General features: G+C 33.8%; 2 protein-coding genes across 3 annotated transcripts; both read right to left on the bottom strand.

Moving 5' to 3' along the window:
* Nucleotides 1-461: 461 nt before the first annotated feature.
* Nucleotides 462-17,217, bottom strand: LOC147297025 (putative leucine-rich repeat receptor-like serine/threonine-protein kinase At3g14840). The gene is made up of 25 exons (XM_086228772.1): nucleotides 17,146-17,217; nucleotides 8,262-8,491; nucleotides 7,188-7,365; nucleotides 6,753-6,824; nucleotides 6,574-6,642; nucleotides 6,420-6,491; nucleotides 6,220-6,291; nucleotides 6,029-6,100; nucleotides 5,853-5,924; nucleotides 5,690-5,761; nucleotides 5,489-5,560; nucleotides 5,318-5,389; nucleotides 5,081-5,149; nucleotides 4,742-4,807; nucleotides 4,054-4,119; nucleotides 3,912-3,947; nucleotides 3,772-3,809; nucleotides 3,188-3,564; nucleotides 2,917-3,115; nucleotides 2,384-2,527; nucleotides 2,110-2,228; nucleotides 1,789-1,999; nucleotides 1,461-1,698; nucleotides 1,108-1,258; nucleotides 462-959 (listed from the first exon to the last, which is right to left on the bottom strand). Exons 2-25 carry the CDS (start codon nucleotides 8,386-8,388, stop codon nucleotides 564-566), a joined length of 3,060 nt encoding a protein of 1,019 aa, XP_086084898.1. The 5' UTR covers nucleotides 8,389-8,491; nucleotides 17,146-17,217; the 3' UTR covers nucleotides 462-563.
* On the bottom strand, nucleotides 12,544-19,951 carry LOC147297024 (putative leucine-rich repeat receptor-like serine/threonine-protein kinase At3g14840). 2 transcript variants are annotated; one of them, XM_086228770.1, is made up of 24 exons: nucleotides 19,777-19,951; nucleotides 19,055-19,241; nucleotides 18,563-18,634; nucleotides 18,385-18,453; nucleotides 18,233-18,304; nucleotides 18,055-18,126; nucleotides 17,863-17,934; nucleotides 17,687-17,758; nucleotides 17,522-17,593; nucleotides 17,317-17,388; nucleotides 17,146-17,217; nucleotides 16,906-16,974; nucleotides 16,651-16,716; nucleotides 15,949-16,014; nucleotides 15,814-15,849; nucleotides 15,678-15,712; nucleotides 15,083-15,462; nucleotides 14,806-15,004; nucleotides 14,495-14,641; nucleotides 14,221-14,339; nucleotides 13,897-14,107; nucleotides 13,566-13,809; nucleotides 13,196-13,346; nucleotides 12,544-13,016 (listed from the first exon to the last, which is right to left on the bottom strand). In XM_086228770.1, exons 1-24 carry the CDS (start codon nucleotides 19,919-19,921, stop codon nucleotides 12,645-12,647), a joined length of 3,072 nt encoding a protein of 1,023 aa, XP_086084896.1. In that variant the 5' UTR covers nucleotides 19,922-19,951; the 3' UTR covers nucleotides 12,544-12,644. The 2 variants fall into 2 exon arrangements, with proteins under 2 accessions (XP_086084896.1, XP_086084897.1); XM_086228771.1 differs by having other exon boundaries at nucleotides 13,566-13,803; nucleotides 19,777-19,950.
* Nucleotides 19,952-20,274: the final 323 nt, after the last annotated feature.

The following is a 20,274-nucleotide window of genomic DNA, read 5'->3' as shown; positions in this document are numbered from 1 at the left end:
CTGAAAGCCTGAAATTATGACAATACCCACAGTCTCTGACAAAGCCAAGCTCTGTTTTGGGTAATGCAATCTGTAAAGTTTAGAGTTTAGACCAAACATGACTAGATTCTCTGGATAAGAATTTATTCTTTCTTTCTTTTTTTGGTCTAGAATTTATTCATTGACTAATCTTTGTTTTTTTTTTTTTTCATTGACTAATCTTTAATTCGTCGTGAAAAGTAGATTCGAACATATTAAAAGCAGAAAAGGGTTTTTATTATAATATATTAACATGCGTTTTTGGACTTTATGAAGAGAGCAGAGTTGACAGTTCACAGGTGTGAGGAAGAAATGGAAGCAGCATGGCGATATATAAATGCTTGAGAGTTGAGAACTTGAGACAGACAATCTTGTGCAGCACACATGGTGACCTACATAGGTGGGTCCCACTTTTAATAAAGAGTTTATCATTGAGGATATCGTGGCAGTTAATCCGAATTATTATAGATTTTTATTTATAGTTTAGATTATAATATGAGAACATAACATGTGATATTGTTGTAAAGCCATCTATTTTTAAATAGTCATGTAATCTTATAGAGATCTGAAGAAGTACTAGAACTAATCTTATAGAGATCTGAAGAAGCAGCAGAAGAACCAATCCATGTTGCACCGGATGAATGAATGAGGCTCTGAGTTTGACTTGGGCTCTGTTGTACAATTTTATCAAACTGGTCTCTCAAGGCTGTCAACCTCATTTCATCACCATAAATACTTGGATCCATAATCAATTCATGAACAACAGTCTTCCCTTCAAGCATGCTCACTACTGAAGACATGGTAGGCCTCAGAGCTGGTGATGGATTGGTGCATAGCAGAGCTACTTTAACCATTCTAATTGCCTCTTCCTTGCTGAAATCAGACCCCAACCTTGGATCCACCAGCTCCATCAAATTCCCTTTTTGTTGTAAAACAAGGGCCTGAAATAAGCAGAAAAAAGAGATTGGAAATGGAAAGCTACAAATCAACAAGAGCATACAATTTTCAGGTTTTTAGGATGACAAATCATCAAAAAACTGTGCTTCTAGTTGCATGTACTGAAGGATTGTGAATGAAGAACCATCTTACCCAATCCAGAAGGCATACAAAATTCTCATTTGGTCGATATTTCATGTTGTTCTTTCCAGCAACAATTTCCAATGCAACCACACCAAAACTGTAGACATCTGCTTTGTAGGTTAAATAACCCCATAGTGCATATTCTGGCGCCATGTATCCTCTGCACAACAAAGATTGTTTTTATCTGACTGCTGATTCACTCTAGTACGAGGCATTTTATCTCAAACATATTTAATGGAAAATATAAAGATAAAATCTGATCATGAATCATGATTGACTCATATTCAAGATTTTGGGGACAGAAAAGGGGGTGGAAAGAAAAGCATAAACAAAATTTGACTCTCAATAAAACAGTAGCTTACATAGTTCCGGCAACTCTGGTGCTAATGTGGGTGTTCTCCTCTTCATCGAGCTTGGCCAAACCAAAGTCTGAGATCTTAGGGTTAAGGTCTTGGTCCAGTAATATATTCGTAGTTTTGATGTCTCTATGTACAACCTTCAGTGGTGATTCCTCATGCAAAAAAGCCAGACCTCGTGCTATGCCTATGCATATTTTCTGCCTTGTAGGCCAGTCCAATGTTAATGGACCTTCCTCAGGACCTGCAACCAACATAGATTCCCAATTAATGGATCATTTTAGTACTTCTTAATACTATTTCAGATTTTTGTTCCTAGACCTGATAAGCTTACCAAACAAAGCACGTGCAAGGCTATTGTTTACCATGTATTCATATACCAACAGTAACTGATTTGCTTCAATACAACATCCATACAATCTAACAAGATTTGGATGTTGCAAACCAGAAATCATGCCTATTTCATTCACAAATTCTCGATTTCCTTGCTTTGATTTTGAAGATAGTTGCTTAACCGCAATTATAGTACCATCCAATAATGTACCCTGCATTAAAAATAGTTGATTAATTTGCAATCATATAAAGCCTATAAGAAATATGATCAAACAAAGACATGAAAAAATATGTGAAAGAAAAGGACAGAGCCATATGATACCTTGTAGACAGAGCCAAAACCACCTTCCCCAATTTTGTTCATAGGATCAAAGTTGTTAGTGGCAGCTTTAATTTGCCTCAAGGTGAAAAAGCCAGTTTTCAGATCCAGTCCTCTCAGATCTGTCCACAGAACAAGGTTAGGATATTGGTAACGTCTTACAAATTTATAGAAGTTCTTTTGAACTTGGTCTGTAGTTGTATTTCCTAGTTACATGGCATCTGAAAGATTGAGACGAATGTACTACTTGATATTTACACAGTAGATTAGTAGGCACCTTTTTCCCTTGATGTCTTGCTATCCAGACAGCCTTTCCACCAAAGAATGCCAACAATCAAAAAAATGAGGCACAAAACCGAAGCTCCAACTGAAGCTCCAACAACAACTTTCTTTTTTTTGCTATCATTAGGAGGCTTGAACTCTACAAAATAAAATCAAATGGAAAAGAAAAAAAGTCAGCAACATAATATATGTTTTCAGAGCTATGATATACAGCCATACATAGGGTATGTCAATCTGGAAGTGTATCTTTTAAGATGCTTTAAAGACCAAATTTAGAGGAAAAGATAAATTTGTAGTAGAATGTGGCGCATAATCTTTCTTCAAAGTAAACAAACTTTGCATCTAGGTACCACTATACTGTTCTTTATCTACTCATTTCCAATCTACTGCAGTTAAAATACTTGTTTTCTGGTTCCTTTTCTGTTTGGAATGAGTACACGTGGGATAACATAAAACTCTTAAACAAAATTGTGTGTGTGTGTGTGAGAGAGAGAGAGAGAAGAGAAATGTTTGCTATTCAGAAGATACCAGATTCTATAGAGATAGCTGATATAAGAGGACCATATGTTCCTCTCTTTGGGGAAGCTGTTGTCCCTTTCCCGGACCAATGGAATCGGATATGTAAAATTTTATCCTTAACCACAACTGCTTTAAATTCCCTAATGACTGCCTTATCAACCCCTTGTGCTTCCTCTTCAATGTCAAAATCCTTCAACAACAGTTTCTCCTGCAATGAACGTTATCATTCAGAAATAATCTTCGGTGGCATATAGAGTGCATAAACAGTATGATTGACTACCTGAATATAAACATCAAATATCCGTCTTCCAAGACTGTAGAAAGATCTATTGCCTCTGATTATTATCTCCGAAAAGTGAAGTTTCACAGTATAATTTCCATTTCCCAAGCAGCGTGCATAATATGTGAGCGAAAGAGGAGAGAGGCGTGCATTTGTGTACAGCTCAGAGTTGTTCATTCCCAGTATAGATGTATTATTTGCTATGTAGTCTTTAGAGGTGGTGTTAACATCCCAGAAATGTCCAGTGCTACTGGTTCCCCAGATAGGTCTCACAGGAATGAATTTTGCTGCACCTCCTGAGTCTTGATCCCCTTCAAAGTTGATTCCCCCAATGGTGGTGGATATTCCACCACAATTTATATGCAACGAGTACTTATCTATTCAGAAACAATAGAGAAACAGCATCATACTAATTATAATCAGATAAAAGCAAATATAGGAGTAGATAAATGAAATTAACATATTGTCTTATAAACCATTTTCTGTGATGTTTTACCAAATTAACTAATTAAACCCCTGTTGGATGACTAAATTATGTACCTCATAATCATATGTTGAATTAAATCTTAGAGATATATTGTTACCTTTTGGACATGGATAGTTCTGGCACGCTCCAAGTAATCTATAGTACGGCAGTACAAAATCAATTTATGTAAATTTCAAGTCCAGAAAATGAAAAGGACAAAAATGGCTTGATCATGAAGACATCAAGTTAGAATCTTACGAGTTGTCTTTTACAGAAGCGCTTTTAAACAAGTTCCTGATACATAGTTACATATATACCAAATCGGTTAGGTTAAAAAATTAGGTGAATGAAGACAGCAAAGTGTGCTAAGTATGCCAACTCAAAAGAAAAATGTTCTTACAGGGTTTCACGGCAAGAAGGTGGCTCAGAGCTCTCAGAAAAATTATTGTAAGAAAGATCTATCAGGCTGCACACATTAATAAGACACTTTTTCTGTAATTCATTAAAGCTCCACTGGAAAATTACATTTTAGAGTAATGATAAAATTGTTAATATGCTTAAAGGATTAGTTAATGACAGAAAATCCTAAACATTGATCATTTAAATGTTACAAACAGTTCATTTGGGAAAAAAATACAACGGTCTTTTAAACTAAGAACAAGGCTTGTCTTCAATCCTGTAATTCAGTAAAATGAATAAATCCTATAAAAGCCATGTGGATGAATACTTGCTCACAAGTCACATCTAGCATTTAATCTAACTTACAATTATAAGCTAAGCCAACATCAACGAAGAACCATACCCACTCAACTTATTTGGCTAAGCCAGAGTTACACTTCTGTTAATCTAGCTAGATGTTAAACGGAGTAATTCAAACAGTGCAAGATAAACTATATGTGGTAGAAACAGAATCTGCAACAGACTCCTAAAGAGGTCATGATATTAGCCTCCAACCAAAGTAGAAGTTCACATATTTCTAATTATATCTCTGTGTCTGTGTGTGTTAAACATTACTTTAACTTAGAAGTATATATTTCTGAAGGCTTCAATAGAAAGTAACTCTCAAGCAAAAATCTGATATAACATACAAGCGATTATCTCTGTTCTTGATCCAGTCTGGAATAGACCCAGTGAGCAAGTTGCTTGTCAGATACCTATTAAGAAATCAATTACATAATCACATTCTGTTAAAGTATATCATTACTATTTCAAAAGGCCGGTTACATGTACGAAGAATCGAAGATATTGACTATAAAAGAAAATAACTAAGAAAAGTTTTTCTACATCTAAATCTATGCTTCCATAGTTCCATTAGAGATGTAATTTTATATATGTAGATATGTATATTGATATAATATATATATATATAGGGGAGGGTCCCATGAATCATGATGTATTCTAGTGACCATGAAATTTACACTTCTTACAAGTACTGCAAGTTTCCCAGATCTTTAAAATCAGGAATACTTCCTTCCAATCTGTTGAAGCTGAGATCTCTGCAAGAAAATAATAAAAAGATGTTATAAAACCCAAAGTTTATTACGTGGAAGCTTAACAGAACAAAATGAACTCATTATTCAACTTGCGATCAAGAAAATATTGATTGATTGCTGTTGACTTGAACAAGAAAAATCAAAAATCAAAATAAAGAATAGCAGTCTTACAATATTTTCAATGTTGTCATAGCCGATATATCAGCAGGGATAGGTCCAGATAAATTACAGCTCCTCAGCATTCTGCACATAACTCCATATTAATACAATTGCAGCAAAGCATGGAATCATGGATTAGTCTAAAATTATAGAAAAGAATTCTACAACATTATCGAGACTTACAAACTTCCCATGCGTGTCATATTACCCAAGAGTGGAAATTCTGAACCCCCTCCATTTAAGTCACTGATTCTTCTGCATAGAATCACGAATCATTGTCACAAAAAAAAAAAAGTCCCTTTGATATGAAGTTATGATAAACTTCTAAAGCTATATTAAGGTTATCTAGTGTCAATGCAACTTAGGATTGAATGCAGAACTCACAGTTCTATTAAATTATTCAAGACAGAAATGCTAGACGGAATTGGCCCTTGGAGACCACTAGCTTGGATCTCTCTGTCAGCACAAGAATTCAAAATGGATTGAGATTACATCAGAAAGGTTCTATACCTTCAATCTAGAATATGTAATAGGAAAAGGCACTTACAACTTCCGAAGTTGATTCCAACTTTGGAAAAAATCAGGTATTCTTCCAGTGAAGTTGTTACTGCTAACCCTACTGCATAACAAGAACGATTGAATAACATAAAGTTGTAGAATTCTTAACAGGCAAAATTTATATGTGATTATAAGTACAGCAATGTTAAGGGTACAGACACTTACAGTTCTGTTAATTTAGTCAGATTAGTGAGAGCCACTGGCAACTCTCCTGTGAGATTGTTTGCACTAAGAATGCTGCAGATACCAAAGCCAACTTATCCACTAGTGGTACTTGCTTCTTCAAGTTATTCAATATTTAAAAGATAAGCATTAAATGTAAGAAATTGAGGGTGAAGAAAAAAAAGGAAGCTTACAGATTCTCCAAGTTAACCAATTTCCCAATATCAGGAGGAACAGTTCCAGAAAACAGATTATTCTCTAAGCTCCTGAAAATAAATTCTCCTTCATCACAGCAGGCCAAACCAAATGAAACTTAAAACTAAATTGAATTGAATTGACAAATAATAAAGAGATGGTAAAGAAAGACAGAGCCAGAGCCAGAGCCAGAGCATACACATATATTAGGGTGGTAATGTTTCCCAAGAAGGCAGGGATTGGTCCTGATAAGTTGTTCACAGTAATGGACCTGCAGAGTACTCATTTTTTTAGTTCATTTAATACAAGCTATTATTGGATAACCTTGAACATAATGTTCAGAAGTCATTTACAGATATTCCAACTTCGTAGAAGCCCATTCACGTGGTATATTACCCCTGAGGTAGTTCCTAGTGAAATCACTGTAAACAAGGGTAAAGCTATTAGTAATAACATTACCATTTGAGGAAATGATATTAACCTTTTCAGATGATACATTTTCATAATATCCAACTGAAAAAGCGTATCTTACACTCTTCTTAGGTAGGGTAACTTTGCAATAGATGGTGGAAGGACACCAGAAAGATCTTGCCCTTTAAGAAAACTGTATACGAAAATGTCAGAGCTTAGAAAGTTCAAATTTTGCAGGCAAAAGGAACCCTAATGTTTTATATCCATTTTTAAGATCAAAGACAGGAACTTGTAGTTAGAATCTGCAAAACCTTAAATTGATAAGAACATAAAACAGAACCCACATGCACAATTGCACATACACATCATTGATAGGCATACGCAGTCTAATAAAACCAAATATTGAATAGCTCAAGAAGTATTTCATAATTCAAACCCAAAATGGAAACATGCTGTTGATGCCCTTTGAAATGCAAGCCATAATGTACACAAAAAAACAAAACAAAATAAACAAACAAACAAATAATGTACATGAATAAGCTTGAAGTTCACATACATGTTCATAACATGGCATAAACCATCAGGGTAGGAGCAGTTGCATGTGAGAGTGTTGTTGTATAAAGGCATGTCAGCAGGTTTTGGGGTAACCCAACTTGTGTCATTGTTGCATGGGTCTACACTGAAGTTCCAGCCTCTTTTCCCAACTTGTGTAGCTATTTCATGCAGTGCTTCCACTGCACACACAAATGAAATCCATGACTTGTCAAAAAAAAAAAAGATCAATCCCATGAATTTTCAATTTTCTTTGTTTTTATGCAAGAATCCGAATTTTAAAAAAAGAAAAGAAAAAGAAAAGGAGGGTGTCAGACTGTCAGTGTGGGAGTGCACAGACACACTGTGAGCTCACCAATTTGGACTTGGTGCTGAAAAAGCAATTGGGCTTGGGCCTTGAAATATGACAATCTAGGAATGGCATTGATGTGGCCCGTAGAGCCGTAAAGTATTGATTGATTGATTCAATGTTCAAGGGTAGAGAGAGACCACCCTGGTCCAATTTTTCATGTTTCTTTTTTACTTTTATTAAAAACTTGTAAATGCATCAATGGCCAAAAAAAACTTGTAAATGCATCCACAGATTTGATCATTACATTCGATTCAGCACAAAAAAAAATATCTGAATCTTTCAATTATGTATTACTTCTTATTTTTTTTATTCTTAGGCTTTTTTTTTTTTTCCATTTTTTGTAAGTTAAAAAAAATCAATAAAACTTAGGTATTATAATTCTTTAGTTCCTTTCATTTCGTTTATAAAAATGTAATTTTCATTGTCCACAGTTTTAAATCAATAAAACTTATCAAAATAAGTGATTTTTCTTTTTGTAAATTCATTATCTAACCAATATATGAACTGATAGTTTATCATCATTGATGCTAATGTCAAAAAGTAATTTTTTTTCTCCATTGTAACCCACTAATCAATGTTATATATAATTCTATATCTATATATACATACAAACATTGAACTCATCACAGTGCTCTAACACTGAGCTTAAATATATGCATAGAATTTCAGTATTACCAACACCAACTTGAACAAGATTCAGAATAAGAAGAAGAGTCAGTTACTTACCTTCTGTGGGAGGAAGACGCCCAGATTGTGCTTCAACTTGGACTGATAATATGCAGGGAAGCAATATTATGAGCATAATCATAATGTGGATTTTGGCTTTTGGAACCTCAAGAAGTGCTCTTGTCATCTTCTTAAATGTGCAATTGCCCACTCACACACCTGATGATATTGATTCCTTGAGCTCTGCTTTGCTCTTAAACGGTCTGTATGTGCACCCTTATTCCTTACAGCTTCAAAAAATCCAATCTCAATGTCAGCTTCTACTTAATGAAAAGGGTCCCCTCAGACAGACTCATGTGAATCAATGACTTTTTGATTAGTATGTAAAGTTGTAAACCAGTACTGACTTTGACTTCAAACCCCAATTGAGTACTCTATTATTGAGTTGTTCTGCTTTTTCTCTGTATAAGGATATATATAGTAAAAACTAACCCACTTTGTTTAACATGTTCTCCACCTTGTTTAACGTGTTTTTTTTTTTTTAAAACATTGGTCAACCCTTAATATTCTATTCTAATTTAAACTCATTTTTTACTTTTCATCACTACTACTTGAGTTAATTTCAAAGATTTATTTTGTCTATCGTGTTGTCAAACAAAGTTTATGAATAATTTTTTGATATGTTATTCGTCTCCCTTAAGGTATGTAGTAGAGTGTAACTCTATTGACACAAGGAATACTAGGATAAGAATAAGGGTAAAAGGTAGGCAAAGCCCTAACAAAATTCTAGGGTTAGGAAAAAGGCAAAATAGCAAGAACGGGTAGTAAGAAAGGTAAAGAGAATACCTGATTAGGCTCTGACTCTATGTTCACTAGAAGTTTAATGATAATTTTATGATATGTTAAGAGGTATATATATAGGAATACAACCCTATTTACACAAGAATATTATTTAAAGAAAATGTTAATTACACTTTTTTTTTTTGGCCACTTAATTACAGTTAATTACAAAATAAGAAAAGTGTGAAATAAAAAGAAAGTGTACAACTCACACCAACACATGTTTGATCGATTTTAATTTCAGACAAATCAAATTATTTTTTTACTTTATATATTGGTCAGATCTTTTGTTACCCTTCAGTATTATGGCTCCAACTAGGACGACAGATCTGTCAAAACAGTAAGAGATTGACCAAACAGTTGAGTCAAAGCAACCATAACACCAAAGGAGCTACGTACTTCACCAGTTCACCTTCTACTTGTATATATCTTAATATATATATATATATATATATCTCTCTCAATTATCTTTATAAACAATCTATTTTCATGTTTGAATTATCAAGAAATTTAAATTAGTTGTCTTGTTGAATAATATCAACATGTTCCACGCCTAGCATGCTATCACTTTCTAGTCCTTGTACACTTCTTATATCAAAGTCAAGACCACACAATGCGTGATATTACCATATCACATGATGGTCCATTTAAACATATCACATAATAGCATTAATACGTAAAGTGAGTCAATAAGAAAAGTTATACATATCACATAATAGCATTAATACCACATAATACATTTAAACATATCACATAATAGCATTAGTACCATTTATACATACAGAGACGAACCTCTTCAAGGGCTACCATTTTTTGGCAAAAAAAAAAAAAAAAAGCTTGTAGTAATATTAGACTATTAGTCCAATAACTCAATATTCAATTGTTGATATACACCCAATAGCCTACTCAATTATAATAATAGCCTAATAACTTCTTTTGAATCTCTAAATTTAGAGTTAGTTTTTTTATTTATGGTTTTAATTTAGGGTTCTAAATTTTAAATTTAGGGCTTTCAATTTTAATTAAGAATTCTAAAATTTTAAGTTAGGGAATGTTTAAGTTTGTTATAATATGTTATAGAACTATTAATGTCTTTAACTGTTGATATGTTATTAATTTATTTTACTAAATAGACATTAGTTTTTTAATTGATCACACATAGTAGACAATTCTAATATTTCGCACATTATTTACAATTTCAAAATGTGTTCTCCATTTTTGAATTATGTCATGAACTTGTTAGAACAAGAAAATCATATTGGTTGATTGAGAAAATCATATTGATTCGTCTTGTGTTGACTCTTCTTGTTTCGACGACAACAATTGAGCGAACATTCTCATCCATGAAATTTATTAAAAATTGACTTCGAAACAACATATGTGATGAGTTTTTTGCTTATTATATGGTTAACCATATTAAAAAAAATCTTGTTGATACTTTCAGTTATGATTCTATTATTGATAATTTTTATGTTGTGAAGAATCGTAAAGCACAACTTAAGTAGGTATATTTTTTGTTGTTTATTAATAAAATTTATTTTGAGTTTTCTTTGATTAAATTGCATTTTAGATCAATGAATTGTTTTAACAAATTATTTAAATTTAAAAAATATCATAAAAACAAACGATATATTGTGAAAATTTCGATAGCCTTAAAGTTGAGCCCACCCCATTTTAAATTCCGGGGTCGTCCCTGTATACATATCACGTAAATCTGTTTTCAATACGTAAGGTGCCTACTATATTCTTTTTCTATCTTTCTCTCACCTTTCCATTTATCTGTTTACTTTTATTGTTTAACTTTTCTGTGGGAACTCTGGAACAGCTAGACAGGCTATATATGGCTGTGTCTTGGAAGCTTGGAATTGGTCTAAGTGGAGAATAATTATTAGTCGCTCAACTGCTACTCTGCTATATATAAATTCTGAAAGTGATGTACTGGTGCTACATATACATCAAAATTAGTTTGATATGTTACAGTTTGCCTATATAAACATTCTATGTTACTAAACTATTAATTAAGCTTGTTACCAATGTCATTGCCAAGAAAATTAAACTATTAGATTAGGCTAATTTCTTAACTTGAAATCAAGAGAATAGAGAAGTCAACCAATTATTCAATTATGCATCAACAAATCTTATCTCTTGAAAAATTTGACGAGTATATGACTGGTCAATTGCAAAAAATAAGATTATGTAGATTCATTGCACATGATGCAATGCAGGTCTTAATTTCATGATGCAATAACATTTTTCTAATATTCTCAAAGAGCTTAAATTTTCCATATATTGCTTTATTGTATAAATTAGGGTCCGTTTGGCACTATTAGTAAAAGGGTTTTTGTTAATATTTGGTAAAAATAAATAAAAGTGTTTTTAAGGTGTTTTTTAAGAAGCACTTCCAAATGCTTTTGTATGAATCTTAGAATTTTTATAAAAATTTGTATGTTCTTCTTAATAGAAGCGGTTTTAGTAAAAACGCTTCTAAAGAAATAGTGTCAAATGAGGCCTTAGTGTTTCAAAGACCCGTTGAAAGTTGCCCATGAACCTTGGTTCTAGTTCTAGGTAGAGATTTTAAGTTCAATTTCTTTGAAAGAAGAAAAAAAAAGAGAGTTTTATATGTTGGTTTGCGCTAGCTCAAGTTATCATAAAAGGATGGACAGATGAATTAGGATTATAATAAGAATCTCTTCCATCTAAACCAATTAAAAGAAACTTTTCTTTGAAAACTCTCAAATACTAGTTTTATTTATATTACATTATTCAAATTCTATATGAGTAACATGTTGCATTAGTCTTGCATGTTCTATCCCATATCAGAGAATTGAAAACTCCTTAAATATATTAAAAAATTTCTGATGGGGGATGGAGAGACGTGATGGGTAGAGGTCTATGTGTCTAACAAAGTTTTGTTGGTTTAATTCATTGACCCAAATCACTGCGATTCCCAAACATTTCACATGCAACTGTGATAATATATCGAGCCAAAAAAGTAGTCATTTTGAGTTGGCCGGTCAACCTTTCCTCCCTCCTATAATTCCTTAGAACCGAAACCAATGCATGTCAAGCAGAAATTGACAGCATGTGCTCTATGCCCTACTGTATAGAACAAGTTGTTGCTTATGATATGAACGAGTCAGAAATCGTGGATTAAAACCCATCACCTAACATGCATATGCTTTTTCAAAGACTAAGAGTAGTACTACAACATGTTTGCTACAAGAGAATTTTCACCACTGTCATGAGACATGAGGATTGATTTCATATGTGATAGAAAAACATAGGGTGTAGTCCTAATTGTACAACATTGGTGGTGACACCCGCAGGGTGTTTTATAACATCAAAAGAAAAGGTATTGAAGCAGTCAAAAACTATCCCTGATTACTTTTTTACGAAAAAAGAAAAGATATTTACGTAAAAAAAGATTATAATATGACAACATAATATGTTACAATGTTTATCTATTGTCAAATGAACTTGGTACATCTCTTGAGGTATCTATTTCCAAAATATAATCATTGTAACTTATGATATTTGTTTTATTAAAAAAAAAAAAAACACAGCGCATGATGCTTCCCTTGGGGTCACAGTATGTCTACATTACTAAGAACTAAGACTAATCTTATAGAGATCTGAGGACGTAGAAGAAGAACCCATCCATGTTGCATCAGATGAACGAATGAGGCTCTGAGTTTCACTTGGGCTCTGTTGTACAATTTTATCAAACTGGTCTCTCAAGGCTGTTAACCTCATTTCATCACCATATATACTTTGATCCGTAATCAGTTCATGAACAACCGTCTGCCCTTCAAGCATGCTCACTACTGAAGACATGGTAGGCCTCAGAGCTGGTGATTGATTGGTGCATAACAGAGCTACTTTAACCATTCTAATCGCCTCTTCCTTGCTGAAATAGGACCCCAATCTTGGATCAACCAGATCCATTACATTCCCTTTTTGTTGTAAAAAAAGGGCCTGAAATAAGCAGAGAAAAGAGATTGGAAATGGAAAGCCAAAATCAACAAGACCATACGATTTTCAGTTTCATAGAAGGATGAACAAGTTGACTGGATTAGTCCCTAAACTAATAATGACCAGAAAACTGTGCTTCTAGTTGCATGTACTACAAGAATTTGAATGCAGATCCATCTTACCCAATCCAGAAGGCAGACAAAATTATCATTTGGTCGATATTTCATGTTGTTCTTCCCAGCAACAAGTTCCAATGCAACCACACCAAAACTGTATACATCTGCTTTATAGGTTAAATAACCCCATAGTGCATATTCTGGCGCCATATATCCTCTGCACAACAAAGATTGTTTTTCTCTGACTGCTGATTCACTCTAGTATGAAGCAATTCATCTCAAACATAGCTAATAGAATGCATGACGATACTATCTTATCATGAATCATGATTGACTCATATTCAACATTTTGAGGACAGAAAAAATTGGGTGGAAAAACGAGCAGAAACAAAATTACACACTCAAATGAAATCAAGAGAATAAAACAGTAGCTTACATAGTTCCAGCAACTCTGGTACTAATGTGGGTGTTCTCCTCTTCATCGAGCTTGGCCAAACCAAAGTCTGAGATCTTAGGGTTAAGGTCTTGGTCCAGTAATATATTCGTAGTTTTGATGTCTCTATGTACAACCTTCAGTGGTGATTCCTCATGCAAAAAAGCCAGACCTCTTGCTATGCCTAAGCATATTTTCTGCCTTGTAGGCCAGTCCAATTTTAGTGGACCTTCCTCCGGACCTGCAACTAGCACAATTTCCCAATTAATGGATCATTTTAGTACTTCTTAATACACCACTTCAGTTTTTTGGTTCCTAGACTTGATTAGCTTACCAAACAAAGCACGTGCAAGGCTATTGTTTACCATGTATTCATATACCAACAGTAATTCATTTGTTTCAATACAACATCCATACAATCTAACAAGATTTGGATGTTGTAAACCCGAAATCATGCCTATTTCATTCACAAATTCACGATTTCCTTGCTTCGATTTCGAAGATAGTTGCTTAACTGCAATTATAGTGCCATCCAATAATATACCCTGCATTAAATATAGTTGAATGTTTTTTAATCATGATAAATCCTTTAAGTAAGAAAAATAGTAAAGGAAGACATGGAAAGTAGGGGAAAGAAAAAAAGGGAGTCATATGGTACCTTGTAGACAGACCCAAAACCACCTTCCCCAATTTTGTTTATAGGATCGAAGTTGTTAGTGGCAGCTTTAATTTGCCTTAAGGTGAAAAAGCCAGTTTTCAGGTCCAGTCCTCTCAGATCTGTGCACAGAACAAGGATGTGATATTGGTAACGACTTACAAATTTATTAAACTACTTTTGAACTTATCATCTGAGTTGTATTTCCTAGTTACATGGCATTTGAAAGATTGAGACAAATGCACTACTTGAAATTTACACAGTATTTTATTAGCACCTTTTTCCCTTGATGTCTTGCTATGCATACAGCCTTTCCACCAAAGAATGACAAAAATCAAGAAAATGAGGCACAAAACAAAAGCTGCAACTGAAGATCCAACCACAATAAATACATTTTTGTGGCTATCATCAGGAGGCTTGAACTCTACAAAAAAAAAAAAAAAAAAAAAAAGTCAGCAACACAAAATATAAGCTTCAGTGCTATGACATACAGCTATACATAGGGTATTTCAATCCAGAACAGTATCTTTTAGGTGCAAAACATGTGTTTGTGAGAGAGAGAGCTAATGTTTGCAATTCAGAAGATACCAGAGTCTATAGAGATAGCTGATATAAGAGGACCATATGTTCCTCTCTTTGGGGAAGCTGCTGTCCCCTTCCCAGACCAGTGAAATCGGATCTCCAAAGTTTTATTCTTAACCTCAACTGCTTTAAATTCCTTAATGACTACCTTATCAACCCCTTGTGCGTCCTCTTCAATGTTAAAATCCTCCAACAACAGTTTCTCCTGCAATGAGCGTTATCAAACAGAAATCATCTTCGGTGGCATATAGAGTGCATAAACGTACAGTATATGATTGACTACCTGAATATAAACATCAAAGATCCGTCTTCCAAGACTCTGAAAAGATCTATTGCCTCTGATTATTATCTCCGAAAAGTGAAGTTTCACAGTATAATTTCCAATTGCCAAGCAGCGTACATAATATGTGAGAGAAAGGGGAGAGAGACGTGCATTAGTGTACAACTCAGAGTTGTTCATTCCCAGTACAGATTTATTATTTCCTATGTAGTCTTCAAGGGTGGTGGTAGCATCCCAGTAATGTCCAGTACTACTGGTTCCCCAGATAGGTCTTGCAGGAATGAATTTTGCTGCACCTCCTGGGTCTTGATCCCCTTCAAAGTTGATTCCTCCAACGGTGGTTAGCTTTCCACCACAATTTATGTGCAATGAGTACTGCTGATCTATTCAGATACAATAGAGAAACGGAATCCTATTAATTATAATCAGATAAAAGCAAATATTTGAGTAGATAAATGAAATTAAAATATTTTTTCTTAGTAACCATTTTCTGTGATGTTCAATATTGTCTTACAGACCACCTTCTGTGATGTTTTACAAAATTAAATAATTTAAAAGGAATCATATGTTGAATTGAATCTAAGAGATATAATGTTACCTTTTGGACATTGATAGTTCTGGCATTCTCCGAATCTATATTAGTGTATTACAAAATCAGATTATGTAAATTTCGAGTTCAGAAGATGAAAAAACAAAACGGCTTCATCCTGAAGACATATAAGTTAGAAGCTTACGAGTTGTCTTGTACAGAAGAGTGTTTGAACAAGTTCCTGATACATGCCAAATCAGTTAGGTTCAAAAATAAAAATTATGTAAATAAAGACAGCAAAGTGCGCTTATTATGCAACTATAAAGAAAAATGTTCTTACAGGGTTTCTCGACAATAAGGTTTCTCAGAGCTCTCAGGAAAAGTATTATAAGAAATATCTATCCGGCTGCACACAAATATGACAAATTCTCTATAAATCATTATAACTCCACAGGACATATACAATATAGAGTAATGATAAAATTGTTACTATGCTTAAAGGATTAATTAATGACAGACAATCCAAACCACTGGTGATTTAAATGTTACAAACAGTTAATTTGGGAAAAAAAAAATAGGATAGTTTTGTAAATTAAGAACAAGGCCTGGTCTTCATAACTAAAAATTACAATTCAGTAAAATTAATAAACCCTACAAAAGCCATGAACATGAATGATCGCTCATAAATCACATCTAAAATTTAATTTAACTTACAATGTTAACCTAATCGAAGAAAATTAAGAACCATACTCACTCAACTTCATTACCAAAGCCAGAGTTACACCTCAGTTATCTTGCTAGATATTAAACAGAATATTTAACAGTGCAAGATAAACTGTATGTCAGTATGTGGTGGAAACAGAATCAGGAACGGACCTCTATAGAGGTAATGAGATTAGCCTCCATACAAAGTAGTTCACATATTTCTAATTATACCTTTGTGTGTGTATGTGTGAGGGACATTGCGATAGAAGAATATATTTCTGCAGGCTTCAATAGAAAATAACCCTCAAGAAAATCTGATATAGGATGGAAAACATACTAGCTACCATTTCTGCTGTTGATCCACTCTGGAATAGACCCGTTGAGCAAGTTGCTTGTCAGATACCTATTCAGCAAGCAATTACATAACCACATTCGGTTACAAGGTTGAAGATATTGACTACACAAGAAACTAAATAAGAAATTATGCTTTTCTACATCTAAATCTATGCTTCCAAATACAATATAAATATAATAATGTAGCGGAGGCCCCATGATGTATTCTAATGATCATCATGAATTTTACACTTCTTACAACTTCTTCAAGGTGATAAGATCTCCAAAATTAGGAATACTTCCTTCCAATTTATTGAAGCTGAGATCTCTGCAAGAAAATAACTAAGAAAATGTCATAAGAACCCGAAGTTTATGCTTGGAAGCTTAACTGAACAAAATGAACTCGTTAATCAACTTGCAATCAAGAAAATATTAATTAAGTGTGTGCTGTGCACTTGAAAAATAAAAAAAATTGAAAAATAAAGAATAGCAGTATTACAATATTTTCAATGTTGTCATAGCCGATATATCAGCAGGGATAGGTCCAGATAAATTACAGCTCCTCAGCATTCTGCACATAACTCCATATTAATACAATTGCAGCAAAGCATGGCATCATGGATTTTTGTAAAATTATATAAAAGAATTTTATAACATTATCGAGACTTACAAACTTCCCATGCGTGTCATACTACCCAAGAGTGGAAATTCTGAACCCCCTCCATTTAAGTCACTGATTCTTCTGCATTAAATTGCATACGAATTGTTCTCACAAACAAAAAAAAAAAAGTCCCTGATATGAAGTTATGATAAACTTCTAAGGCAGATTAGGTTCTTTAGTGTGAATGCAACTTAGGATTGAACGCAGAACTCACAGTTCTGTTAAATTATTCAAGACAGAAATGCTAGACGGAATTGGCCCTTTAAGACCACTAGCTTGGATCTCTCTGTCAACAACAGAATTCAAAATTAATAGAGATTACACCAGAAAAGTTCAATGTCTTAACGATTTCGAATATGTAATAGGAAAAAGCACTTACAATTTCTGAAGTTGATTCCAACTTTGGTAAAAGTCAGGTATTCTTCCACTAAAGTTGTTACTGCTAATCCTACTGCATAAAGGGAAAGATTGAATAACATAAAGCTGTAGATTTCCTAACAGGAAAAATTTATATGTAATTATAAGTACAGCAATGTTAAGGATACAAACACTTACAGTTCTGTTAATTTAGTCAGATTAGTGAGAGCCGCTGGAAACTCTCCTGTGAGATTGTTTGCATTAAGAATGCTGCAGATACCAATGCCAACTTATCCACTGGTACTTTCTTATTCAATTTATTTAATATTAAACAAATAAACACTGAACGAAAGCAGACTGAGGGTGAAAAGAACAAAAAGGAGAGCTCACAGATTCTCCAAGTTAATCAATTTCCCAAGCTCATGAGGAACACTTCCAGAAAACAGGTTATTCTCTAAGCTCCTGAAAATAAATTCTCCTTCATCACAGCAGGCCAAACCAAATAAAACTTAAAATTGATTTGACAAATAATAAAGAGGTGGTAAAGAGAGATAGAGCCAAAGCATACATATATACTAGGGTGGTTATATTTCCCAAGTAGGCAGGGATTGGTCCTGATAAGTTGTTCACAGTAACAGACCTGCAGAGTACTCATTTTCTTTTAGTTCAATTAATACAAGTTACTATTAACCTTGAACATGAAGTTGAGAAGTCCTTTACAGATATTCCAACTTGGTAGAAGCCCATTCACGCGGTATATTACCACTGAGGCAGTTCCTAGTGAAATCACTGTAAACAAGGGTAAAGAGCTTAGTAATAACATTATTATTTGAGGAAATGATATTAACCTTTTCAGATGATCCATTTCATAATATCCAACTGAAAAAGCGTATCTTACACTCTTGTTAGGTAGGGTAACTTTGCAATAGATGGTGGAAGTACACCAGAAAGATCTTGCCCTTTAAGAAAACTGTATACGAAAATGTCCGAGGCTCAGAGCAAATAAAGTTCAAATTTTGTAGGCAAAATGAATCCTAATGTTTTATATCCATTCCCAAGAATAAATATAGGAACTTATAGCTAGACTCTGTATAACCTTAATTGATGAGAACATAAAAGATTCTTCTAATATTCTCCATAGAAATAAACAAAAACCCACATGCACATTTGCACAAACACTTCATTGATAGGCACACAGAGTGCTATAAAACCAAATATTCAATAACTCAAAAAGTATTCCATAATTATAACCCAGCATGCAAAAATGCTGTTGATGTCCTCAAAATGCAATTGGAGCAAAGGGGACATAACCATGTACATAAGAAAATTGAAGTAAATAAATATATGCACAGATAATTAATGAACATAAACAAGCTTTAATTTCACATACATGTTGATAACATGGCATAGGCCATCAGGGTAGGAGCAGTTGCATATGACAGTGTTGTTGTATGGAGGAATGCTATCAGATTGTGGGGTTACCCAACTTGTGTGACTTGTGTCATTGCTGCATGGGTCTACGCTGAAGTTCCAGTCTCTTTTCCCCACTTGTATAGCTATTTCACGCAGTGCTTCCACTGCACACACAAATCAGAGTGATTCGGTTTGGGCATGGAAATATAGCTAGGCATGATATTGGGCTATTTGTCCAATTTGATTTGAGCCAGAAAAGCGACTGCGCCTGGGCCTGGGCCTTTAAATATGACAAAGCTAGCATGACAATTGGCCCTGGCCAGTGCGGCCGTAAAGTACTGATTCAATGTCTAATGTTTTTCTTGTTTCTTTTGTCGTTGTATTGGAAGAGAAACTTCTAAATACATCCTAGAATTTGATCGGTACATTCATCTCACAAAAAATTCTGAATTTTTCAGTTTACCCAACTTTTATTTGTTTTCTTCATTTCTTGGCTTTTTTTTTTTTTTTTTTCCATTTATTTTAAGTTTTAAACAAATCAATAAACTTTAAAAGAATTTTAATTGAACTAAGGCTGGAATTCATAAATTTTCACCTGCATAAAAAACATGTGACGAAATAAATAAACACATTGGTCTTCATTAAAAGTTTTTCTTACCAATACCAACTTGAACAAGATTAAGGAGAAGAATGAGTTACCTTCTGAAGGTTCTGTGGGAGGAAGAAGCCCAGATTGTGCTTCAACTTGGAGTACTGACTTTATGCAGAGAACCATTATTATGAGGAGCATAATCATAATGTGAAGGGAGTGTTTTTGAACATTGATAGGAACTAGTCTTGCCATTTTCCTCTTGCATGTTAATTTATTGAGCTCTGTTTTGCTCTTAAAATCTGTATCATCCTTTTTTCCAGCTAGAAAATATCAATCTCAATGTCACTACTTAAAGAAAAGGTCCCCTCAATTAGTCTGTGCTTGATTAACCTTTGTGGGACCTCGGAGACAGCTAGCCAAAGAACTGGTCCGAGAAATAGTAGAGATTATATGCATTGATAAACTGACAAGTAAAGGACTGGTCAATCAATAATTTAATTATGCATTGATAAACTGACAAGTAAAGGACTGGTCAAATTGCATGCACAATATTATCATTATGTAGATTTTGCACATGTAGGCAACTCTCTACGACTTTAAATTTT

This window comes from Dryas octopetala, chromosome 1, assembly GCF_963921425.1.
Source record: "Dryas octopetala chromosome 1, drDryOcto1.1, whole genome shotgun sequence".
Taxonomy (NCBI): domain Eukaryota; kingdom Viridiplantae; phylum Streptophyta; class Magnoliopsida; order Rosales; family Rosaceae; genus Dryas; species Dryas octopetala.
The sequence above is the reverse complement of the archived record's forward strand: the minus strand, read 5'-3'. Positions and strand labels throughout refer to the sequence as shown.

What these genes read in the sequence shown, in the direction of transcription:
- LOC147297025 (XM_086228772.1), bottom strand. Translation starts at nt 8,388, where the DNA reads ATGACAAGAGCACTTCTTGAGGTTCCAAAAGCCAAAATCCACATTATG. An exon ending in GCGTCTTCCTCCCACAGAAG is followed by an intron (nt 7,366 to 8,261) that starts GTAAGTAACTGA and finishes TTGTGTGTGCAG; the next exon opens with TGGAAGCACTGCATGAAATA. An exon ending in CCTTGCACGTGCTTTGTTTG is followed by an intron (nt 1,699 to 1,788) that starts GTAAGCTTATCA and finishes TGTTGGTTGCAG; the next exon opens with GTCCTGAGGAAGGTCCATTA.
- LOC147297024 (XM_086228770.1), bottom strand. Translation starts at nt 19,921, where the DNA reads ATGGCAAGACTAGTTCCTATCAATGTTCAAAAACACTCCCTTCACATT. An exon ending in ATAACCACCCTAGTATATAT is followed by an intron (nt 18,127 to 18,232) that starts GTATGCTTTGGC and finishes ATTTATTTTCAG; the next exon opens with GAGCTTAGAGAATAACCTGT. An exon ending in TCTTTGATGTTTATATTCAG is followed by an intron (nt 15,005 to 15,082) that starts GTAGTCAATCAT and finishes CGCTCATTGCAG; the next exon opens with GAGAAACTGTTGTTGGAGGA.